Here is a 26,715-nt window from a genome sequence, read left to right as displayed (position 1 = left end):
TGCAATAAGGTATTTCATTGAAAGTGAGCTGTAAATTAAAATGGTTTGAGTCACATAACTTGAACTCAAGATGTTTCCTGTAGTCTTTAATTGAAATTTTAATTCCACACTGTCCAGTTTGTCTCAGGAATATTCTATGTGACTTCCCAATCATTTTGTACACATTTCTCCACAGTTCAGCCAGACAGGGAACTTAAGATTGGAATTTAAACCAAATGGCTGTGGATTGGGACAATTTTAGGCCTCAGATGCTGCGTTTGTAGCAATTGGATCAAATGAAGAATAACGTGGCTTTTGAGGCTCAGAGGAAAATCTGGGCCTGTGGAGGCAAATCATTGAGTGTCAGTTAGAGCTGCAAAGATTGATCGATTAATCGATTAGTTTGTCAACTTTTAAATTAATCGCCAACTATTTTGATAATCGATTAGTCGGTTTGAGTAAAATTCTTTGATTCCAGCTTCTTAAATGTGAATAATTTCTAGTTTCTTCTCTCCTCTGTGACAGTAAACTGAAAATCTTTGAGTTGTGGAAAAAACAAGACATTTGAGGATGTCATCTTGTGCTTTTGGGAAACACTGATCCACATTTTTCACCATTTTCTGACATTGTATAGACCAAACAACTAACACATTAATCGACTATGAAAATAATAGTTAGTTGCAGCCCTAGTGTCAGTTCATATTCATGACATATTGAACAAACAAACACTTCCACATGAATAAATAAATAAATAAATAACGAAGGCCTCATTTTAACATAAATACCGGTTTGTATTTTTGTCTTTTGTTTAAGCATGAAAGTTCATTCTTGAGTATAAAATTGTTTGACAAAAATATCCCTTTTTTTCTGGGCCTTTTACAGCATCAAGAAGAAGCCTGTGTGATATGGTTGACAGCTCAGGGAAAAAAAAAACGAGTAAGTGGACCTTGAGTTGGGGTTGTTTGTTGTTTTTAAGTCAGTGTTTGGGGTTGAAGTTATCTTGTTGAAATGAACATGTGTTTTTATGATTTTTACACCCAGGTTAAGTGTCTGTGGTATGAATATGAATATGTAGCCTGTAGGTTGTAGAACATTGGAAACTGTTTCGACCACCAGTTCATCAACACTTGTCACCTCGGAATAACTGCAACAGCACAAATAAAAGCATGCTTGTTCATTCTTTTTTTCTTTTTTTTAAATGACAGTGAAACATGAATAAACAGCTCTCTCTTCCTTCAGCCCCAACAGTAAGGATCTCCTGAGATGCCTGAAGGGAAAATATGTTTATGTTCAAATATGTCAAAAATGTGTAAAGCCTTCCTCCACTCAATTTTTTTTATTTTGCTTCCTGTTGGTTCGCTGTGATGTATGAATGCAGTATACATTAGTACATGTCAGAGCGGACTTGTAGGAATATAAAATGAACAAAACAAATTCCTGCATATAAATCCCAGCTTAGTATCAGGTGTGTATGGCCAAGGCAACAGTCCCAACAGCATAGGAGAAAAAATAATCAGTTTATGACATATCCAGAAGCACTGCTCTGTATTTTTTTTTTTTTGTTTTTGTGGCATATTCAGTAACGAATGCATCTGATGATTCCCATTGTAACAGCATAAATACAAGCGCCATACGAAGCCACTATGAAAAGTAAATATAGGCTACATTCCTTCAATCATTTCATGGTTTTACAACATTTACAGCAGGGTTGTCCAACTCAATTTCACTAAGGGCCACACTGGGAAATAAGAATCGCATCAAGAGCCAGACATGTGTAGTTTGTTGACATGCTTTTATTTAATCGAACAAGTCAAATATCTTTGACTGTATTATTGCATGTCGCTTTTGACATTTGTTGCATTTCTTTTTAGCTGTTTTTCGACATTGTTGTGGCTTTTTCTCTGCGTTTTTGTCGGTTTTAAAATAGTCACTTTTTCTGACATTTGTTGCCTTTTTTTTTGTTGTTGCTTTTTCAGACTTTTGTCGCATTTTTGTTGACATGAAGCCCCACACAACTCAGCAAAAAAACATTCCTTAGCCATGATAGAATGAATCAAATCAAGCAAAACAAAGATTCCATTTTTAAAAAGCAAGCTACCACACAGCCGACTCACAGCAACCTGTTTCACAGCCTGAATATGAAAACTCTCTGGTTCTGGGGGGATTTCTGATTCTCACTCGGCAAATCTGCCAAATCCTGCATTGAGTGTCACGTAATAACAGTTTGAAAAACAGTTTCCCGTCGTTTGGTGCAGAACTAGGTGGGCCACAATTTATTGGGAACCTAAAAATCCGGATCAAAATCTTCGAGGATTTGGCCCGCGGGCCTTGCGTTTTGACACACGTGATTTAGAGGAATCGACTGAAATGGGCACTCTCACATCTTTCCATTTAATGCATGCAAAGGTCCTGGGCATGTGTGTGTATTTCGGGGCCTGTGTGTGTTGTGTGTAACTGTAACAACAGAGTGTAAAAAAAAAAAAAAAGTAATTTCCCCATGCGGCATTATTCTTTTTCTCTTCTTCTTAAAGCATAAAGCAATGAGTTGGGGCTGATTTTAACATGCTGCCATACCTTTCAGTTTATCGAGGCTACATTTCATGTCTTTCAACACACTTTAACCCTTGTGTTGTCCTCGGTCAAATCTGACCCATTTTCAAAGTTTTTTAAATCAGAAATGCCCAAAATAACTTGGATGCATGCATGTACGTTGTATGTATACAACGTTCTGCGCAGGTAAAATTCATGATGACTTCAATTTGAATTTTGGGTGTTTTATTCAATTTCATAGCATTTGAAAAAAATAATGCCTAATTCCAGCTTTTTTTAATAACTCAAAAATAAGGTATAATGCATTTAGATTAGGTGTATTGACCATGAATTAAAAAAAACGAAAGCGTTGGGAAAAGTGCCCCCAAAAAAGTTAATTTTCAGAGGTGGTCCTCCCAGGTCAAAATTGAAAATTAACAATGCTTAAGGTCATCCCTGAGGTTATTAAAGTCTGCTGAGGAGTTATTCCAACGTTTACCTCGTTGTTATACGTTGTACTCTTTCAGATATTAGGCATTTTAATGTTTTCATCGAGACATGTTGATACGAAGTCGTAGTTTAGTCAACTTCAGTTTGGTTTAAATGGCAGAGGGTCAGTGATATGGGATGCTTTGCCATCAGATTTTCCAAAGCCAACACTTGTGCTATTTAACCCTTGTGTTGTCTTCCGTCGACCATGAAACTTCATTCATTTCAACATTTTGTTGTTCTTTTTCTACGCTTTTCTCAACGTTTTTGTCAATTTATGTCACTTTTTGGGTGTTTTTTTAATTATGTTTTTGTCAATGTTTTTCTCTCACTTTTTTCCAATACATTTTCTTCAAAAATTTTGTTACCTTTGGTGATGTTTTTGATGTTTTTTAGTCACCTTTTTTTTTTTTTTTTTTCAGCTTTTTCCAACATTTGTCACTTTTTCAACGTTCTTTTATAGAAAGTTTTAAGGTTTGTTTTTGTCTGTGCAGTGTCCTCCCTATGGGATGATCCCACGTAACTCCTAATATTATTTTACCTTTCATATTTATTCTGTTGATTTGATATTGTGTGTAATTTTAGTTTGGGCTTTTTTCTTCTCTGTATTTTAGTTTCTCTCCATTTTAATTGGAGTATGCATTAGAGAGTGCCCAGATTTTTTGCATCTCTCCATCACATTTTTTGTTGATTATGTGTATATTAATCTGTAGTATTTGTAGAAGTGTAAACCAATAACTAAACTAGTTTTTCCCTCCCCATGTAGATCCTGGTCAAGAGCCAATGCATGTCACCGACGCTGACGTCATCTTCTTCATGGTCCCGTGGTTGAACCAACAACTGCTCTGGAAGGAAAAAAACAAAAAAAAGGTAAGTGGAAAATGAGTTCTTTTCTGACCTCGGTCAGTAGCCGTTCTGGAGCTGTCAGTCATGTCACATGAACTTCATCAAAGGGAGATGTAGGGCTGCAACGAACCATTATTGTCATTGCCCATTCATCTGTTCAGTATTTTTCTCGATTAATCGATTAGTTGTTTGGTCTATAAAATGTCAGAAAATGGTGAAAAATGTCAGTCAGTGTTTCCCAAAAAGCCCAAGATGACGCCCTCAAATGTCTTGACTCAAAGGTATTCACTGTATTGTCACAGAGGGGATAATAAACTAGAAAATATTCACATTTAACAAGCTGCAATCAGAGAAATGTAACTTTTTTTCATAAAAAATGACTCAAACCGATTCGATTATCAAAATACTTGCCGATTCATTTAGTGGTTGACAACTAATTGATTAATCGATTAATCTTTGCAGCTTTATCTAGATGTTTGAATTAACCTAATGATTCTATTTTTTTTTAGATTTACAGTCCAGAGTAGATTTTTATGAAGCTCTGGAAAATAGATGTTCTTAATTTGCAGTTAAGGAGGTCATTTGGTTTTAAAAACTCATTTTAATGAAAGCGAAAAGAAGAAGAGAGAAGTAGATTTTGGGGCTGTTAATTTGGGGGGGAGAGTACCAGACACTTAACTCTCTCTCCCCCCCCCCCCCACCCCACCCCACCCCCCCCACCCCCTTTATGTACATAAAACAATGCTATGTGTACGCTGGGATTTCCACATATACATTTTGAGCTCAGACTGTTAGTGGACCAACAGGTCCCACAGCTCCACATTCTACACTGTAAACAGTGAGTATGTGTTAAGGGCACATTGTAGACAGGAACAACATGGAGTCAGGCACTAGCAGTCTGTTTCTGTTCTTCTGAAAATACCCTTTGAATACATGCCATCAACACACCTGAACAGCAGACAGGAGGAGATGACTGACATGCAACTTTTTCTCCTTTCACATTAGACACAGCCGGAGAGGAGGAGCGCAGGAGAAGAGAGGAAGAAATGGAACAATGATTCACTTCACACTTCATTAAAGTAAAGATATGTAGATGATGTAAAAATGCAGACCTCTAGCTTACCCAGTAGAGTGTTTCGCCCTGTCCGCGGGTTCGAATCCGACTGATGGACCTTTGCTGCCATGTCGTCCCCCCTCCCTCTCTCTCTCTCTCCTCTTTCCTGTCTTCAAGCTATCCTGTCATTTAAAAGCCCCAAAAATGATCTTAAAAAATTAAAAATAAAATGCAGATGTGGCCCATGAACATACTGTAGGGTCTAAAGATCATACAATATTTGTTTACGTAGCCTTTTTATAAAATAGCAAAGATGCCAGTAAATAAGCAGATCTGTGCCATTTTGTAGGCTGTAGGCTGTGGGCCTCTGTACGAAAAAATCCATTCTATGGTTTGTCTTATGTATGAAAAGTGGAAATCTATTGTCAAATGTTGTCGTCGTGGGTTTCTTTCTGACTAGAAGTGCCGTTGTCTTGCCTCAGCAGCCTCATCGTGAATGAGGACATACAAGTTCCACAGATTTCCTACCTGCCGGCTGTGGAAGGGGAACACTGGGCCTGATAGTGCCACAGAGGTAATGGAACAAAAAACAACGCCTCACCACTACTACTACTACTACTACTACTAGTACTACTTCCCTCTCCTTACACTTTAGACACCATCAACTAAAATTTTTTCTCCATCTATACGACAGGCTGCTGTGACCCCCGACCCTTAAACTTCTGCCATGTACATGTATTCCTCATCTTGCAGGAACCTTAAGGTTAAAGGATAAGGTTAGGTATTCTCATGAAAAGACCACAACCAACAGTGTTTTAGGTTGTCTCTCATTCAGTGGTGTAGTCTAGTTTTTTTTTGTAGGGAGTATACTGTGAGTTTTCCCTCCAAGCTTCATACTTGCCCATCCCAGAGCAGCCCATCCCAGAACGGCACCCCATGTGTATTTTGTAGCATCAGCCTCGTCTGGCTCATTTTCTGTAGTTTCTGTAATGTTAACATCTGCTGCAGTGTCACTCGAAGCAGCAGTATAGCTTCAGGCTTACCAAAACACTGAAAAAGTGTAGTTTGAGTTTGCTCCTATAGTCTCTACTGAGTCACATTTTGCGCAGAGAATGACCACCAAGCAACGTTGTTGTTGTTGTTACTACAGTACGTGACTCGCAACATAGACGGTGTAAATTTATAAATGAAAGTGTAAAAGTTTTGTCACAAAGCAATCATTGCTACGTATCCTCTGGCTTTTTGGAAGTGGGTATACGGAAATCCTTGACCTTTTCCTAGTGGGTATACCTGTGTCTTACGTAGACTACACCACTGCTCTCTATACTCTTAGCCCATTGGATCCTATACTGACAATTGAAAAACCTCACAAATATAGTTCCTAAAGCTGGGTAAAAAAGCTTGTGATTTCCCGAGTCAATTCAATTCCAACTCACAAAGTCCCGATACGATTACATTTTCAATTGGATGTCCATTAGGTTAGGGAAATTGCAGTTACAATACCTATTTTGCTTGTATATAAAAGAGTTTCTCAGAGAACGTCTGCTGTAAATTGTACAAGCGAGAAGCAACTCTCAAATACATATTTTTTCATAATGTACCAGGTTATTGTTCACATTAAGAATTGACCCTCAAAATGTTTTGTTTAAAGCACTTTTCCATGTGTAAAATGGCATATACTGAAAGATCAATTTTGAGATTTTATTAATCGATATGACATCACTCAAACGAAGATTGAATTTAGTTGGAGAATCGATTATTTTTAATCCAGCCCTAATACTTTCAGTAAAAAAAAAAAAAAAAAAAAGGTTTAGTAATTTCCTAAAACAGCTGGACACTGTAGTTTTCCATTAAACAAACAGAGAGGAAATAGTGCAGTTGTTTGGGACTATTTTCAGAGGCGGATTATTCCACATTTGGTGCTCTAGTGACTATTTGTGGCAGCAGGACGGTGTGTGTGGGATTGAGTCAAAATAAAGAACAGTGTGTGTTCATGGTAGTGAGGGAACATGTCACCCAGTGCAACAGTGTGGCTCATTGGTGTGTTTTTTATGCCACAGAGGAAGAAGATATATCAGGCTGTGATACACACACAATACTTGTTGGCAGATACATTCACTGTTGGTTTGAGTCTGAACATGGGATTAGTTGAGACTTAGAAAAATGTAGACTTACACTCTAAAGCTTAGTCTGTATGTAAATGTTGGAGGCTGACAGATGATGATGGATGTGTTCTCATTCCTCTGATCTTTCTATTAAAAGTTCCACATAACTGGAATGCTTTGCGTGGCTTTTGGGCTTACACTACATGTCCCTGATGGCCCAGCTCTGGGAGAATTCACCATGTGATTTGATTATGAGGCTAAACTGGCAGTAAATATCCAGACTGCAAATCTGCTTTACAGGCCCCTTTGGCAGGTAAATGATCATTATTTGAGAGTGTGATTCCATTTTAAATATCTAGCTGGATGGCTAAATAGTAGTTAGTGTTTATGGTCTGTTTCACAAAGAAGCTGTACACTGAAGCAGGCACTAGAGGAAATCTCAGTGAGATCTCTGTATTCAAATGTAAAACATCCAAGTATGTATGAACTCAGAGGTGTAAACTAGTTTTGTGAGTGCACTTTTTTTGTGCTGAAGCCATAGGTGTAATTTGCGCCTATGGCTAACTGGGCTTTTTCCGAAGTTGTTGTTGCTTGTTTTGGACTTTTGTCGCGTTTTCTGACATTTTTGCCGGTTTTTAAAACTTTTTAGTTGCATACTTTTAAAAAAATTAGACCATTCATTTCAATGTTTTTGTCGCCTGTTTCAAGGGTTGTTTTTGGACAATCTTTTCAACGTTTTTTGTCGCATTTCTGGAGTTTTTTTTTTTTTTTTGTAGCTTCTTTCTGAGTTTGACGCCTTATTCCAAGGTTTTTTTGACAATCTTTTTGAGTTTTGATCGCTTTTACCAACATTAGTCAACTTTCGACATCTATGTCGTTTTTTTAGGTTATTGCTTTTTTCAATACATGCATAATATGTCCCGGGATCTCAAACCCCCCCCAATGTTGAACTCAAAGTTATGGCCTTGGCTCAAGCACTTCTGTTGGTTTGTAACGCCACAGAAAGGTAGAGGGATGGTGATCATATTTCTCTAACAGTTATAGCAGTAAAAGCATTATTACCTCGTCATACAACATTTAAAAAGGGACAGCAAAGTCATCTGAGTAGTGTATTAGTACATACTTATGGTAATCTCAGGACGAGGACAGAGGACAAAAGAAGACTATAGAAAAGATGAACAGTGACACATTTGCATTTCCTGAGGTAGTTTGTCTCCTTCTGCATTCCCGCCTTATTCACCCAGTTTCTCCACAGCCTTTGACCCATTCACCTACAAACAGAATGATTGCAAATGTGCATTTCTGCAGTAACCATAATGAAATATATAGAAAGTGTTTACAATAAAATGAAATAATAATCATTCCAAACGCTCTGGTTTCAGCTGAGAGAGAAGACAGACGATGTGATGTTGATGAGAACTTGTGGCCAAATGCAGCAGAGAGGGAGGAACCCCCCCCCCCCCCCCCGCCCCCCAAGTACTAAACAGTGTGAGTGATTATACTATAGCCTACACACATATTACATATTATTGCAGCCCTGGAATTTCAGCAATTAGATTTTTTTGTTTCAACTTTGATATTTTTCCACAAGTAAATGACCCTATGCACAGATATAAAAACTGTAATAATCATCTGTGCTATTTTTCAGAGTTCTGCATTTCTGCTGCTTTTAGTACCCTTCTAATTCAACAAACTGCTTGTTGAATTCAAAACAAAGGAAAGGAAATCATTTCTGCCGTTCTTTTATTGAACAAATTGAACATTGAATTGAATATAAAAGGCAGCACTAAAAAAAGAATGACAGTGACATTTTGAAGTGCAGATATCTGCTGATATTTTCCATCAACTAACACAAAAAATCTCTGAGTGTCTATTGCAATATGTCGCAGCCTTTCACGATGTGTATATTGCGCCAGTTGATATTGCGATGACGATTAAAAAAAACCAATATATTGTGCAGCCGCACAGCCGATCACTCTGCCTTGTGATTCATATGTGGTCATGCCTATATAGTACACATCATTGTATTTTATATGGTTGTGTTGAGTGGTCTTCTCTCCAAGAGAGATGCAATACTCACTGGTATCTCTTTTTAGGGCTGCACGATATGACCTAAAATCTAAATCATGATTAATTGCACCTTTTACCTCAATAACGATAAATGTTATTCTAAATCATCTTTTCTGAAGCCAAAATGTTTCCAGATGGCGGATACTACGTCTTTTTGAGGGCACAAGTTGCTCAGTTGACTCGGACTCAGTGTTTGAGTTGTCCTCCATGTTGCTTTCCATGCGGCTGACTGGTCCAGGCCAAGTCACGTGACTACACACGCGTTTTTTTTTTTTTTTTTAAGATTATTTTTGGGCTTTTCCACCTTTTAATGGACAGGACAGATGAGAAAGGGGAGGGGGGGGGGGGGGGAAACATGCAGGAAATCGCCACAGGTCGGAGTCGAACCCTGGACCCCCCGCGTCGAGGCATAAACCTCTAAACACCCACCGAGCCAACCCGGCCACGGTAGAATGTTTTTAAGGAGAAAGTAGGCCCATCAACAGGAATAAATTATCGAAATTATCGTCATGAGAAAAATACGTCAATAACAGCTTCAGAATTTCGATGTGGATAAATCTTGGATTAATCGTCCAGTCCTATCTCTTTATCTATAAGGCTCTTATTGGAAAACTACCACACTAACTTTCAGAACGTCGCTGTTACTCAGAGGGACCTTATCAGACTCGCTCTGCTGACAGGTTTTTGCTTCATGTTCCACGAGCTCGCTTTGAACTTTGAAAAATTGCTTTTAACTTTAGTGCACCTGACTCGGTATCAGTGTCTGTCCTAACCGGCAGCGACAGATGGCCACCCACCAAGAGCCTAGGTCTGTCCAAGGTTTCTGCCTAAAAGGAAGTTTTTCCTCGCCACTGTTCCACCAAATGCTTGCTTGTGGGAAATTGTTGGGTCTTTGTAAATTATAGAGTGTGGTCTTGACCTGCTCTATCTGTAAAGTGTCTTCAGATAACTCTTGTTATGATTTGATACTATAAATAAAACTGAATTGAACTGACTCCTGGAACAGATTACAACACTTCCTTAAAATCAACTCACATGTGCCTTTTGGACAACTTCGAAAATCGGATTTTAAACCTGCAAACTTCTACTTGTAATTGCTTTACATAATTGTACTTTCTTTAGCATCCTTATCACACTATTTTTTTTTTTTATCAAGTGATTTTTTCAATTCAGAAAGTTTTTAATTGTCTTGCGTTTTTTTTCTTATGATGTCGCTTCTTTTCTGTTTTGTATTTGTCTTTGTATTTTGACTCGCTGTCATTGAAACTGAGGGTCGCCCCTCAATGATCTCTCGAGGATAAATAAAGGTTGAATGACTGAATGAATGTAGGAAAAATAAAGGATATCGAAGCATATCTGATTCATTCTTGTTACATAAACTTTAGTACAGTCAAAGGAAAACGTGCTAAAAGTTGATCATTTATTGTGATGCTCCCTGTTGTTAGTGTTTTTAGGTCGGTGTGTTATGAGTGACGATGTTTGCTTTCTGAGTGAGAGGTGGTGCGAGTGTTTTTGGTCTACCGAGCTTATTATGAGACATGTATGAAGTGTTTGAGTGAGTTTTGGAGGCGAACTTAACTGTTTGGCCAATATACATGTTGGTAACACAGACTGTATGAAGAGTTTTGAAAAAGTGGCTTCAGTATTGACCCGTGCTTGTTAGCAATTGAAGAAAACGGTGAGTGTTACTCATTTTCAAGCAATCATGTCAAACCTTTTTTAAATTTGCCACTTGTCCTTGTCTTGGTTAGTTGGACAAAACAAGACATTTTAAGAAAACAATCTTGGCAGTTGTGATGGCCATCTTTCAGTTTTCTTTAGTTGGAGCTTAAAAAAACGTCTCCACATCATCTAGCAACAACATTAAAAGGCTACTTAATAATCCTTTAATATCAATAGTACAATACCCACAGGGCCATAGTTAATCTTATTTTTGTCTTTATTAAAATGTTTTTTATTTGTATCCTACAGTAGGCCTATGCAAAGCGTCTCTGAGGACTTTGAAAAGTGCTATATAAATCTGATGTATTATTATAGGTCTGCATTACTAGTACTTTAACTTTTGATACCTTAAGGACCTTTTGCTAATATGTATTTTTTGTGACATTTTCAATGCAGGACTACATATAATGCAGTGTTTTTGCAGTATTGCAACTTTTGCTTCAGTAAAAGATCTGAACACTTCCTCCACCACTTTATATGCACAGTATTACAGGCTAGCTTGTGACCATGTTACTCATACTTCAGCCAGTACACATGTTACGCAAAGGACAAACTAAGTCTAAAACCTGCCACACCAGAGATTTGACTCTTGTGTTAAACCTTGACAGACTAGAACACGAGGAAGGGATTTGTTTGGGATCCCAGAACACGGACAGTCCGTCTGTGGTCAGAACCAGATTCCACACTTGGAAGAAAAAAAACCCACATTTTTTTTCATTTTCTACTTGCATTCACGGGGAACATTAGGATGAAAAAACAAGAGTGCCGTAAGTCTTGATAAACAATGTTCGCTGGTCTCAGAGCGCATGAATATGTTCCTCTGTCCCCGAGTTTAACATCTTAGAGCTCGGGTGCAGAAATGTGACTTAATGACTACTGTATTCATTCCAGGTAACTGCTGCAGGGGGGGGGTGGTCTTGGAACATTATTATTTATCACTGGAAAGCGCATGGAATCCATGTAATGATCAACAGAGATCTGTGAGCATAAGGGACATTTTGTAGATTTATTTGGAGAATTCCCATTTGGACATTATTAATACAATTTTATACAAACATTTTGGGGGGGAAAACTTAACCCAACCAATGTCATTACAATTTTGAAAGTTATGCGACTCAAGTACAAATGTATAGTTTTGTAGAATATAAAAAAAAAAAAAACAGAATGTTCAAACTATTTTAAATAGCTAGATGCAAAATTCCTGGTTTTAGTTTCCAATCTTAAATCCCAGTTCACGTTTATGGAAAAAGTAAAGAAAAAAGAAAAGGTCAATCACTTTCTTCAAAATAGGTTGCATCCTATGTGGTTATTGACCCTTGGAAATCAGCCTGTGACCTCACCAGCTCGCCTGTGACCTGTGACCTGTGTGTGTGTGTGTGTGTGTGTGTGTGTGTGTGTGTGTGTGTGTGTGTTTTCAAAGAGAGAAAGGGGGGTTGGGAAAAGGGGTTCGAGCCATCTCAGGACAAGGAAAAAAACCCTTCATGTGTGTTCTCAGAGAGCTGGGGTAGAAGAGGCAGGAGTGGGGATAATGACAGAGGCTGTAAACTAACTGTGTGGCAGCTTTAGAGCTTCAAAACTCAACTTTATTTATCACTATTTATCAGCAATTCATTTGCAGCTTACCCTGAATGGGTTTTTTGTAGTTGACGGTAGAACAACAGTGTATTGAGCCTTTCCCATGAAAATAAGCTTTATTGAACCACGATGAAGATGTGATTACTGCATAATTACACTAGGCTATAAACTCTGTGTTCCTATTCTGCACTTCGAGCGGTTTCATCTAATAAAATATATTTCTGTGATAAAGATGTGTCATGCTTATGGTGTTAATGTTGGATATGATAATTGGATTAATTCAGGATTAATATATGGTATGGTAAAATGTTTACTCCATGTGTAGATTTGAATTTACTATGTCCTAGACACATATTCATATGCTTTCAGGACTGATATATGGGCTAATACAGATATGTTTACCCCTAAATTATTATTTAAAAAAAAAAAAAACAGGCTACTAAAATCAAGGGGTACTTGTAGAAAAACACACAAAATAAATTAAAAATGAGATTGGTTGACATTATTTGATGTATTGCACTCAACCAAAAATCGACACACAATCAATTTGCTCCTAAATACAGATAAAACAATAGTTATGATTTTATTATAACATGTATTCGTTTTTAAATGCCATTCATGATGAGACAAAGGTTACTAGCAGTTTGAGGGTTTGGATCCATTTTGTGCACAGGAGCCATTTTCTAACCAAGCGAGCGCACGAGAGTGCCACGTTGCCTAAGCGTGTACAGTTTGGCTACAAAGTCTAAATATTCTCCCACTCAGAGGAACGAGCCTTGTAAACCTAAATGTAGCCTATATCCAAACAGGAGAGCGTGAGATAGAAATAGTGCACAGAGCGCCAAAGTGAACCACAGCCAAACTCCGTAAGCTGTGTGTGTGTGGTGAGGGGCGGCAGGCCTGTGCATCAGTAACTGCATCCATTTTGAGAAGCCTCCATCCACGCAGAGGGGCGCATGGTGTGTGTGTGTGTGTGGTGTTGTAGCCCAGCAACTGCGCCATACTGCCACTTCCTCTGCGCCCCACACAGAGAAACGTGATAAAAAAAACGGATGGAACAAAAGCTAACAAGCCTGTTTAGGGTGGCGTACACGGCTGCAGTTGTGTAGCAGTGGGTCTCGCCTGTTGGAATCCACGGCCTCACTGATCAAATACAACCACAACCATTTTATGAACGTGTCTTCAAAGCAGTTTAACGCTAAATACGAGCTACGGAGATCCCCGCCCGCATTGCTACAACAACAACAACAACAACAACAACCTGAGCTCTTCTGTAGTTACACTGTATCGCCGCCCTATCCGATACATTGTTTCAGTTAATGGGGCTCTAGCAACAATGTATCAAAGTGAGGAGAGGGTTTCCGCAGGTTCCAGTAGCAGAACCCTTGCGGCCCCTGAGGCAGAATGGGGCCCTGGACCTTTTGTTCCTACGCTCCATACAACCCGAGGTTCACCATAGGTCATTTATGTAACATCATGACGACTAACTTCGTTACCACGCATTACATTCAGAGGGTGGGAGGAGCAGAGGGGTGGGGGTGCTATGCTATAGGATTAGCAGGCGGTGCTTGTGCACGGATTTTCCACCTCGGCCTTCATATATTCAAGACACGAGGTGCAGGGCGATGAGTGAAGGCAACATAAACTGCTTTTAACTTGCATTACTGTGTCCAGTTGCCAGCCTTATATTTGCCACACACAGACAGAAGCGCATTAAGCACATGTGCCGTGCTGCATTAAAGGCCAGTAGGCTACAACACACAACCTTCCCCGTGCACAAGTAGGCTACAGTACAGAATGGAGCGAGCACCGTACGGAATTTAGGGGTCTCGGCTTGTGTGTCCATGCGCGCGCAAATACACACACGCGCTCATCTGGTGAATACCCTGGGATGAGAAGGGGATGCCCCCTCCCCTTCCTCCTCCCCTAACCTACTCCATATACACCACGTGGTTTCCTCTTTGCGAACAAAAAAATGAAAAAAATACTGAATTGGCCGGTGGAGGGGCGGCGTCACCCCTCTGCCGCTGAAAGAGGGAAGGCTAGGAAACTAGAGAGAGAGAGAGAGAGAGAGAGAGGCAAACATTTCCCCGACCTGATCCCGCCATAGTTTTTCCCACTCCTCCACCATAGACCCATCACCAAATCCACCCAGTACACCCCACCTCCTTCACTGTGCGATAGAGAGGCTATAGGCTGCTGCTTTATTCGTCTACTGGGGCCGGCTGCAAGTCTTCTCCTGCTCCACTTATTCAACTGGATTTACAGCTAAATTCAACGCTCATCTGTTTTTACACTTTTCAAATCTTTTTTTTTTATTTTTTATTTTTGCTGCGGAGAATTAGCCTACCACTTGTTTCGATTTGTATTCTTTTTAGATCTGCGTTTTCGGATAGCATATTCTTGCCCTCTACTGTGATTTCCACTTTCAGTTAGTGTGGCAAGTGTGACAATATCTTGTTGCGCTATAAGCAAATTTAGCAGAGAAACTTTTTTTTTAGCTGGCTTCAATTTTAGTTATTCCGGGCTTCGGTTTTTTTTTTTTTTTTTCGTTTTTGGACTTGGAAAAACAATTTACACCATGCACAAGCTATACATTGGGAATCTAGGCGACAGCGTGACTGCCGAGGACTTAGGAAAAACCTTTGACGACCACAAGATCCCATACTCCGGACAGTTTCTAATGAAAACCGGCTATGCGTTTGTGGATTGTCCGGACGATCAGTGGGCCATAAAGGCTATCGAGACGTTTTCTGGTGAGTTAAGGTGGACTACTGACCGCCAAAGACCCCTTCCACCTTTAGTATCATTCATTCTAAAAGGGAGCGGTAGACACCGATGTGCAGCTACGGCTGCATGCCCACCTTCAGCGGTGCGCCCCAGTTTCACTCTCCGTCCACCTCCGAGGCTTCTATACGTGAACATGCCGGATAAAAATAAATGCACATAATTATTGTATTAAAGCTAACCTAATGGTGTGTAGAGAGCTATACGCCCAGGGGAGCTATTCAACTTTTGCATGGGGAGGGGGGGGGGGCACACGTAGTAAACGTAGCTTGAAGCTATAGGCTACCGTAAAGCCTGAGCCGGTGGAACGTAAAGCACTATTTCACAATATCGCTATTTAACAAATGAAATGACTTACAATCCTGTGGTGATTATGGATCTTGCGTTTCGGCCTAATGTGTGCATTTGAGTGGCATTTTGATGTCTTGCACGCCTAGCATTGGACTGAGTCCTCTCCTGTGATATAGTATAAAGCCTCGCTGCCTCCCCTCCCCCTTTAAGCCGGCAGTTCACTATGACAAAGATAGAAAAAATATCTTACTCTGTGTAGGCTACTTACCAAAAACAGGCCCCACACCACCACGAATCCAACATGGTCGATGAGTGGCACTATTATTGTTAAAGCCTGATTCGCCCTGTAGCGTCAGTGCTATATAGCCTTTTCCCTCATGATTTCCTACACATTTAACGTGAGGAGGCAAGGTCGCCATGTCAGCTCCCTCGGCTTCTTCTACATGAAACCTCACGAAATACCAAAACTCCCAACACGGCCCTTTCATACAGCATGTGGACTTTAAATCAAAATCACGGCGCCAGCCAGAGAGAAGAATTACCCTTATATTCGTATGGCTGTCATTCTGCATCTCTGAGAGTGTAAGTAGCTCATTATGGGACAGAAGTGACGTGCCTTCACAATTCACTTGTTCCATGACCTTTTCGTCTTGTTTGGGGCCCTTTGAACCTGTCCGCCTCACACCCTCTCCTCAGTTTGTTTTGGTTTCCCCTTAGTTCTTTGAAAGCCGATGGTATTAAAAAGTAAGCTGTTAGGGGTCCTCCACTTTAGCTATGCACCCCGAATACAGCATGTTCCCCTTATAGGCTTGCAACATCTAGTAAACAGTTAGCATGTAGCCACGGTGTGTTTTGAACCCCCGTGTTCTTTCTTTCTTTTTTTCAGGTAAAGTGGAACTTCAAGGGAAACGTATTGAGGTCGAGCACTCCGTCCCCAAGAAGCAAAGGTAGTAAACATTATTGAGCACTATCTCCCCCTCCCCCCCTCTCCCCTCTCTAAGACCAATTTCATGTGTTGCATCACCTTGTCCAAGCCTTTCTTTCATGGAGTCATAACGAGTTACTGGTGAATTTGCAATACGTGGTGGGCCAACTATGAAACGTTATCATGTGTCTTCTTGTATTTTAAAGCCAGTTGAAGGTCTTGTTCTGCGCAGGGGGAGCTAGTTGTGCTGAGTTCTTTTGGTGTTGGTGTGACTGTGGAGCCTCAACTTTGTCGGCCATGGCTGTGAAACTCAACTGTGACAGCTTTAGCTAGCTGCGTGCCGTGCTGTGAAGGGTAGTTGGGTTTTTCCTCTTTATTTGAAAATGCTGGTGTTGGTTGAGTGGCGAGTGAAGCCATGGCTATGTAGGCTACAGATACTATTCTTTGCAAAGTCCTCACATAAAGCTATAAGCACGTTCTATAGCCTAGGAGGCTGCAGGCCCAGCCTTTTCATCCAGCTCCACTTTTTTTAAATACACAATATGGGCTACATTTGGCATATGTGTGTGTGGTGTAGCCTAGTTGTTCCATGGTTGTATCCGGCAGCTTTTTAATTTAATCTCGAGTTTGGAACTCATAGACCATTAAGTGTGTATACACATTATTCCCTTGCATTTAGTTTTTTTGACAAAATAGTGTCTTCTCTGTGAAATATTTGGATTAGAGACATTCACCTCTGGCTGCAAATCACGTAAAATGGATTCAATTAGTTAAGACGGATTCACGTGAAATGCAGTCTGATAATTATGTTATTTATTTATTGTTTTGGCTTGGTATTATATCTGTAGCCAAAATGTAAAGGTTGAAGTTCATGTGATTTAACGGAGTCCTAATGTTTAAAAAAAAAAGTTGAATAAATTGATCATAAATATTCTGTTGAACCTCATTCATTGTTGTAAAAAAACAAAGCTGTGTTTGAGTTTTGGATTATAATTGTATTATTGTTAATTATTTTTGAGCTCTTTTGTTTTTGCAGCCAGGAGTGAAATTAAAACAGGACTGTGGTGTAAATATTTGCACATTTAAAAAAAAAAGCCTTTTGATTGATCGCGATTCCAACATATTTTAATGGAAAAGTGAACCTGTGGCTTAGAATGCCCTCGGTCTAAAGGACACACTGTGGTCCATTGTAGGTCAGCTGCTCTGAGCTAGGAGCAGGAGCCAGACTTGACCTGCTTTAAACAGTATTATGGCATAGCCTTTAGGCCATCATCCATGCCTGTAACCTTTGGCACAGATACGAGGGGAACACTTCCCTATGTTCCGCCATTTGGCCAACGTGTGCGTATTTCATGATCAAAAAGGCCATCGAACGTAGATTTAACCCTATTGGTTAATAGTTGGGTTTAAATAAAACTTTAACATTTTTTATATTATCAGTATTCATGCGAGTTTGCGTGAATGTGGCCAAATATTTGAATTTGTGCTGATTTTGTGCGCCCGATTTGCGCCAGGAGAGCAAACTATGAAGAAATGTTGCAACATGGCTGTGGCGCAAAAAAAAAAAATGCCAGCAGTGTGGTGTTTCCGCAGGGCAGTAAGGCTGAAAGCCAGTTATTGTCAAAGTGCAGAAACGGGTCACTCGCCATGTTTAGGAAAGCAACATGGCAGTAGGCTGGTATTTCTAATAATCTCCCAGCGGGTTGCTAAATAATTCTGTATTTGTGTCCCACCTTCCCTGTGCTAGCCTTATCGAGTCATTCATGATAGAGGTGATTTGTGAGAAGGGGCCACCGTGGGCGAGCCCGGGCCTTCTTAACCATAGCACGTGCTGCGTTCACGTCAGTCAGTCAGTCAGCAGTGAGGGCAAAATGGCGAAGCTGTGAACTGTGCAGGCTGCTGTGTTTTCACTGTGTGGAGGTCCGGCTCTCCTCAGCGCCCGGCTCGCCCTGCTGGACCACAACTGACCTTGTTCCTTTTTCCAAGTGTTTTCACTAGGCTGACTATAGCCTACTAACGAATGCAGCTGAAAGCGGATGCATATTAAGCCCCATTTTAAAATGGCCGTCCACATGCAGGCCTAGGCTACTCATTCAGCGAGATCCAAATGATGCAAACTACGTCTCAAATGGTCGTGTTTTTTTAAATATTGATGTCAAACATCTGCCGAGCTACAGTAGGCCTATCTACACGCGTTGTGTGATGTTTGAGTTAACACGCATTTACAAAATAATTTCGTAAATGTGGAGAGTAGCCTATTCCAGGTGCTAAACAACAGTAGCCTAGTGGCGCATTCATTAATGAAGCTTAATTTAATTTGCGCAAACAATTTTTCCTTTCTTATGACGTGTGTTTTTAGACAAAATAAGTAGCCTGGTTTAGATGATTAATGGGAACATGAACTAGGCCTACTTAACATGTTCCATATCATTTTCGTAGTAAAGTAAAGTAGCACTGGTGCAGTGTGTGTGTGTTCTATAAGTGTTTGTGCGGAACCCCTGACAGGCTGCAGGGGGCGCCTCCCATAGCTGCCCCTTGACCATATGTAGACATGTAGGCTACTATGTATGTGTGTCATATGCATCAGAAATGACTGCTGTAAAATGGAGATGGAATTTTTTTTTTTTTTTTTTTTTAAATGTCAGAGACAGTGGTAATATTAATCATGAAGTTGATTGAAATTTGTGTCAGGTGGAGGTCAGCAGGAGTGGTAGAGGAGGGGAAGGAAAAGTCAGGGGGTAGTGGGGAAGAGGAGGAGGAGGAGGAGGAGGAGGAGGGGGGGTGGGTGGGTTGCAACAGCAACAACTGTCTACTTCTTAAGAATGTAAGTGACAAACAAAGCAGCCTGCAAACTGTCCATTTATTCTAATAAAATACTATGAGTCTGCAAAAACACTTTTTTTTGCAGCAACAAGGCACATAAAATGCCTTGTATTTAAAAAAAAGTTGAAGGTTTGGTTTTAATGTGCCAAAAATAATTGCATCATTTTGCTGTAAAAGCAACACAAACAATACTTTTTTTTAAAATTACTTTTATGAAATAATTTTAATAATATCCATTTTACATCAGATTTGATTAAATTAAAACGTTAAAACAATTTAATTTAATTTGCAGAGTTTTAATATTAGATTTAGCTTATAATCATGCCATTTTTGACCATAACTGCTTAACTGGTATTTTTTATTTCCAAACTCTTGTAATATTTCCAGAGTCAGGAGTAAGCTTATGCATATGCACTCACTCTGTGGTCTTGGTTGTGTGTTTGATAGTGGGTGTACTGCTGAGGATTGTGACATGAGAATGTGAACATAGATTTTATGATTTTATACCAGTGTTTAGGTTGATTGTGGCAAGGTTTCATCTTTGACATCAATCACAGTTATTATCTTTAGCTTGCAGCCTCCTCTAAAAAAATAAAATTGGCATATTTGCTTTAGAAATATGGCAGAACTGGACCCCACCCCTCAAAAATTGGGTTTGGATGTCCACAATATGTGCAGGACTCCAGAAAGGACTTAATTAGGCTAACAATATCGAAGTTGTTTTTTTTTGTCCGCGTTTCCACCGATTGTTGTGTAGATGGACGGATTGTGACACTAAGATAAATCCATTCCGTGTTACTTAGAAAGAAATCCGTCCCCTGAATCCACTCGCTATGTGTACAAGGACCTACTGAGACTGTTGGACACATTGGACACAGCTTCGCTGTCATTAACAATGCTCTAAAACTACACACTAAACTTCAAATCTTCTACAAAAGTACCTGGACTCACATTTGAGATAAATGGGATGTTGTCATTAGTCACAGACCGAATTGCCTCTAAAGTATCGAGTATTGAAAAATACCTCGTCATTCAATACCCAATTGTAATCCATGAGGAGTAAATCTCATCAGCGCCAGTGGGCCAATAAACACGCAGCATGCTTCTACCACGATCTAATAAGGTTTGTGATTGGCTGTCTAACGTTACACGTCGTAGAGACACGCAGGAAAAACTCTACGTGGTAGGAGCGGAAAAATAAATACAAAATATCTTTGGCTTAATGTGTAATGTTGTAATTTCTTTTTGTTTTAAAAAAAATTGTATCGGGAAAAAGTATCATTTAGGAACCGGTATCAAAGTCCCAGTATTGTTATCGGTACCTGTATCGAAAATCTTTGAACGATGTACCCAGCCCTAGTTGTCATATAGGCTGATTGATAACTGCTGTACCTACTGTATATACACGCACATGCATGCCATGTTTATATCTCCCAAATTCTAAATACATCTATTTGTATTTTGTTGGATTGGAGTTTTATGACAATGTTCATTGGAGGTCTAACTCACCCCAAAACACATGTAACATCACTCTAACAAAATCAATATATTGACTCATACATAGACCATGGAACATAATCAATGTGATATATTTCAGTTTTTCTTGCAATAAACATTTGTTGTTTTAACAACATCCAAAGAAAAAAAGATTTGGTTATTGTTGATTTTGTTATTATTATTATTATTGTTATTATTATTATTATTATTACTATTATTATTACTATTTTGACATGTGCAGCAGTGCGGTCTGTGGGACCCCAAACAATGAGGAAGTAAAGCCAATCTCAAGAAATCACAAGTTCTATTATTTTATTGTCACTTACATGCATGCACTGCACAATGTAGTGAGAATCCGACTCCACAGGAGCGGTGGGCCTGTGAGGCGACAGTGCTATCCACTGAGCCACCATTACAGGTTAGGGGAGAAGTACTGGAAGAAGTTTGCCTCTACAGAAACCAGAAACCATGTGCTCGCACAGACTACACCCATAACGTAGCATTTGAAATAGGTACATTTGTTGTGTAACGCTACGAGCTCGACACCAAGGTAATTATTCTGCGACTTGATTCTTGAACGTGATGGATGGGAGAATATTTTGCACTATAAACTGTATGAAACGGTATGGTGTGCCTCCCCCACCTCATGCATACTGCAGGAAAAAGTCATCTCTCTGTGACAAGGCTCATTGGCATTTCCCCCTCCCGCTCATTTACCAGCAGCGGTGGAAGAAGTATTCAGATCCTTTACCTAAGTAAAAGCACTAATATCACACTGTAGAAATACTCTGTTACAAATAAAGGTCCTGCATTGAAACGTATGAAATGAAATGATCCAAACAGTTCTGTCAATCAACTAAATGAATAATAGGCTAATCATTTCAGCTGGACTTTTAGGCTGTTATATTGTTGGGTAGTTTATAATAAAACATAATATTTTATAAACCATGTGTTTTTGCGTGCAAAAATCTTTATTTGTAAAGTAACTAAAGCTGTCAGATGAATGTAGCGGAGTAAAAAGTTCAATATTTATCTCTGAAATGTAGCGGAGTAGAAGTAGAAAGTGGCATGAAAAGAAAAGACTTAAGGAAAGTGCATGTGCCTCAAATATCTACTTAAGTACAGTACTGGAGTAAATGTACTTAGTTACATTCCACCCACTGTTAACTAGCTACAACATTTAGAGATTTAGACATTTAGAGAATATTGTCTTCTCACCATTGGCATTGTGAGCCAAATAGGAGCTGATGCTCATTCTTCTTCCCACTGACTTTAGGGCTGCAACTAACAAATTATTTCCATTGTCCATTAATCTGTTGATGATTTTCTCCAACAATTGATTAGTTGTTTGGTCTATAAAATGTCAGACAATGGTAAAAAAAAAAAAATTAAAATGTGGATCAGTGTTTCCAAAAAGCCCAAGATGACGTTCTCAAATATCTTGTTTTGTCCACAACTCAAAGATACTCGCTCTACTGTCACAGATGGGTGAATGAACTAGAAAATATTCACATTTAAGAAGCTGGAATCAAAGAACTTGTCCCTTTTTTTTATTTTATTTTTTTTTATATAAAAAATGACTCAAACCGATTAATCCATTAACAAAATAGTTGGCGATTCGTTTAATAGTTGACAACTAATCGATTAATCGACAAATCTTTGCAGCTCTAACTGACCCAATTAAAAAATAACACTTGTGATTGTCGGCAAAATGACAAAAAAATGTAAAAACAATCGAATGAATGTAATGTTTTATTGCATCAGAGCTTGATCAGAAATACTAATGGAGAAAAAGGTCCTGTTGGATTTCATATTTTCTCATCTCCAAACTGTCTAGCATCTTTTGCTGTTTGCAACCATTTCTCTTGTGTTAATCCTCATGTGTTGCAGCTATCACTTTCAGTACACTCAGACAAAAACACAATTTATTTAATAACTCAAAAGTAAATCTAAGATGCTGCCTGAGTGTGCATTGCCAAGCAACCCTAAAGCCTACTGAATGTCACTGTGCATACAACAGTTTCCGTGTGTGTGTGTGTGTGTGTGTGTGTGTGTGTGTGTGTGTGTGTGTGTGAATTCAAAAGAGAGTTCAAAACCTTCCCTCTCACCCCATTCTTGTTCCCTGTATACTTCCATAATGTACGGAAGAAACGAGAAAAAAAAACTATTTTTCTCCGTGAAGCCCCCTCCCACCTCCCAATCTATCCATCAATCAATCAATCAAAGTTCATCACAAACCCAAGCAACGCCACCCGGTTTTGTGAGTCATTCCTTCTGTCCTCCCTCCATCATTTCCAGTCTGATAGATACTGTCACATTCATGTCGACAACATTTTCAGATCATCTCGGTCCGCTCACCGTTTTTGTATTTTTTTTTATTATTGCATTTGCACTCTTGAAATGAAATATTTTTTGCTCGGGTTCAATGTCAACAATGTAAGCTTTTAGGTTGTTGAGAAGTTTGCTCTCTTTCTAAGTCGACTGGACACATTTTTTTTTTTTTTGCCCATGAAGCCACAAGCTATCGACTCGAGACAGTCGGCGTCATTGCTGCACCTGCAAATCAGGCCGTCTAAAACGTATATACAGTAGCTTGATAGCGCTGCTCAAAGCTCATGCATCACCATATAATCATTGCAAAAAAAAAAGAAGCCAATTGGCTTCTAAAACAAAGCAATGTCTACTTTTGAGCCCTCTTTGGTGTAGGAAAAGAGATTTTTTTTCAGCCAAATAAAAATCAGGTTAGGTTAAATGTGTCTGCCAACCTCCACACCCTTACGTGGAGAGCAGAAAGACTTCCTGTTGTCACACATCCTTTCGCGGTGGCAGATGAGTCTTTTTTTGTACACATCACAATCTGTCTCTGTGTTGCCTTTCACATGATTTCTAGCCGGCCTCACTCGCCTGCAGCCTCAGTTTAAACACTCAAAACTGTGAGATATTCAATCAGGCAAAAAATAAATGTTCTGTAACAGCAAGAAGTAAGCACATTACTAGTCTTGCATTTGCCAGCCCTATCTCCGCAGCTCTGCAAAATCGTCTCGGGAAGGAACTTGTTTTGGTGGAACATTTGCACAAAAGAAAACGCCACATACAATATTAAAGCGTAACTCTCGCCAAAATGCAACCTAGGGTCTTTTTGTTAATGTACCCAAGTCAAACTTTCGTTTAAAAGCATATTTAGGACGCTCACTTTTAAGATTTACCGTTTTCTCGTTTTTCGGTCAAATGGCCTTTTGAATGGGAGTGCTAGAGACACTACTATGATAGCATCAAAATCACTATTTTTAAAACTCTAAGAAGGCTCGACACAGCATGAAACTTTGCTCCAAGTATCACCAGGGTCTCTACACATGAACTTGAGTATTGAGAACATTGTTTATGTACACAGAGTTTACTAAAAAAGGTTTTGAACAACTCACTGTAGCTGTTCTTCCGGTCGCCGTCTATCGAGCCAGTCAAAAATAGTTGAGGGATGAGAGTAAAGATGGATAGCTCCTAAAGCTTAGTTCCATATAAATGCACGGATAATTTGTTGTTTTTTCGTTAGTGAAACACAATATTGACCTTGTAGTTGAAAAAGGAGTCTCATATAAGAATGACATTTCCTCCTGTGGAGTCCGTTCATTCGCATTCGGAGCTCGCCTATTTTGGACTGGGAAAATGGCGGATAGCGTAAACAACAACTGCTAACGCGAGTTGCTCAAAACCTTTCTTTTTAGTAAACTCTGGGTACACAAATAATGTTCTCAATGCTTGCGTTCATGTGTAGAGCCCCTGGTCATACTTCGAGCAAAGTTTCATGTTGTGTCGAGCCTTCTTAGTGTTTTAAAAATAGCTATTTTGAGGCTAGCATAAAAGTGCCCCTAGCACTCCTATTCAAAAGGCCATTTGACTGAAAAATGAGAATACGGTAAATCTTAAAAGTGACGCTTCAGTCCTAAATATGCTTTTAAACGAAAGTTTGCCTCGGGTACGTTCACAAAAAGACCCTAGGTTGGATTTTGGTGAGAGTTACGCTTTAACTGAAGTTAACTGTTCACACAATACAGTAACGTGAGTTATTTAAATTAGCTAGATACATTGTTAAACCTCATTAGCTCTTACCAGTGTATCTCCGTGTGAACTTTGTGCACAGCAATCCCACCAATCGGTCCCCAAAAACGTCCCAGTTGGAGAGGAAATGCAGTGAACATATTATTTGTGAATCTTTACAATCATTCCCTGAAAGAACCAAGCGGGCCGGCCTCGTTGCACCATCCAAGTTTCCGTGCGCGTAGCTCGCCAGCTCGAAGTTTGTTGTTGTTTCCTGTAGCGACGGGATTTTGGGAACGGCACCACACAGCTGAAGGTACTGGCTTCTCAGGCTTTATCCTGGAAATGTACTTCTGTTGATCCAGACTAGCACATTTCTAATGCACTACTACAATGCTATAGTGTTCACTGGCTTTGTGTTGACGTTCTCGTCCTTCTTTTGGTCAATATGCATATGCCATCCTCCCTGACTGTCAGTCAGTCTTCCTATGGGATGGAGAGTGTTGCTCCTGTGTTTTTTGGAGCAGGACGGTCAGAGTCTGCTGCACCCCTTGGAGCTGGGTGGGCATTCAGTGTGTGGCTCAAGGGCACTTCAGCAGGGTTTAAAAGCCACAGAATCCTTAAGAATCTGATCTCTAAAGCACACGAGTCAAGCCTCGACAGCCTTGGAAGGGTTTGAACCACAGTATGTCTGCTGTTATTAGAGACAGCGTTGAGTTAGGAAATATGGATATAATGCCAAGACGATGTCAACAATTGTCCATAGCTGCCATCTGCATGGTTTCGTAACACCATTGTATCTTAATAATATCTGCTCTGTTATCAAAATGCCTTCCAACTGTGTTTGAACACACACTTTGACTGCACATACTGTGACATGTTGAAGATTCTGCTCTCACATCACCATCTGTGCACAAAGCATTTCTTGAAATTTCAGTCTTTGGCAGCAAACAAATAATGAGCGTCTAATTTGATTCCAGATCTGACTGAAATGCACCAGTCAGAAGTTATAATAAATATGTGCTTGTTTTCACTCAAAGGAGCTGGTCTGCAGTCATGTTGTAAGCATCCCATTTGTTTAATGCCGTTTAGAATTTTTCTTTCCAGTTTCTGTCCTCTTAATCGGACTCTCTCATAAATCTGTGCGGCCGTTAGATTTCTCCATTTTCTCCTCATATTTCAGTTGGTATTTTTTTTCTGCCCTTTTCATTATATTTAATTGCGTTCATAACTCCAAGAGCTGCAGCCGTGCTCCTTATTTCCCTTTCTGTACGTTATGTTAAGTGTGCTGCAACTTTAAATGCACTCAAAATGTATCATGAGAGAGAGAGAGAGAGAGAGAGAGAGGGAGGGGGGAGAGCAGCACACCATGGTTTGTCTTCCTCTCCACTCCTCTCATGGCTGAGGAGGAGGAGGAGGAGGAGTGGGCGGAGGGCGCAAGGGGGGTGCGACCAATCGTCTGTGATCAGCGAGGGAGGCGGTCGCTTGGCGCAGAGCCGAGAGGAGCGATAGGTCCTCCCTCGCCGCTTCGCCCGCCCACACGCATGCTCTGACTTTACTCTCTCTCTGTCTCTGTCTCTCTCTCTCTCTGTCTCTCTCCATACTTTTAGAGTATGTCCCCTCTCTCTGGTACAGTATGTTCATCTTTCTACCTCTCTCTTGTTTTCTCTCTCTCTCTCTCTCTCTCTCTCTCTCTCTCTCTCTCTCTCCCCCTTGGCGTGATGCCATGTTCTCTGCACCATTCCAGCCGAGAGCGAGTGATAGAAAGGTAGAGAGACAGACGAAGGGATCCAGCGAGAGTGGCTGAAACATCCTGTACATGCATGTGTTTTAAATTGGGCGTCAGCTGAACCTTTTTGCATGACTTTCTAGAGCGTCTGGGAGAAAGTGTTCTGACCGATAGCTGAGTTGTAATCTGATTAGACAGCCTGCTGCTGCTCTACATTATTATCCAGCGGGCATGTCTGTGGTTTGGTTTTGTTTAATGC

General features: G+C 39.9%; 1 protein-coding gene and 1 long non-coding RNA gene across 3 annotated transcripts in view; both read left to right on the top strand.

The window, feature by feature from the left end:
- Window positions 1–5,398: 5,398 nt before the first annotated feature.
- Window positions 5,399–8,646, top strand: LOC116063344. Its single transcript, XR_004108247.2, has 3 exons — window positions 5,399–5,471; window positions 5,592–5,673; window positions 8,385–8,646. It is a non-coding gene; the product is annotated as an uncharacterized LOC116063344 (long non-coding RNA).
- Window positions 8,647–14,402: 5,756 nt separating this feature from the next.
- Window positions 14,403–26,715, top strand: part of igf2bp1 (insulin-like growth factor 2 mRNA binding protein 1) — a 68,853-nt gene continuing 56,540 nt past the window's right edge. For both annotated transcript variants that reach the window (XM_031318030.2, XM_031318022.2), the window contains exons 1-2: window positions 14,403–15,125; window positions 16,334–16,394. In XM_031318030.2, coding sequence (XP_031173890.1) covers window positions 14,951–15,125; window positions 16,334–16,394 — 236 coding nt within the window. In that variant the 5' untranslated portion in view covers window positions 14,403–14,950. The remainder of the gene's footprint in view (window positions 15,126–16,333; window positions 16,395–26,715) is intronic.

Source organism: Sander lucioperca, chromosome 2, assembly GCF_008315115.2.
Source record: "Sander lucioperca isolate FBNREF2018 chromosome 2, SLUC_FBN_1.2, whole genome shotgun sequence".
Lineage (NCBI taxonomy): Eukaryota > Metazoa > Chordata > Actinopteri > Perciformes > Percidae > Sander > Sander lucioperca.
This window is presented reverse-complemented; position numbering and strand designations above follow the sequence as displayed.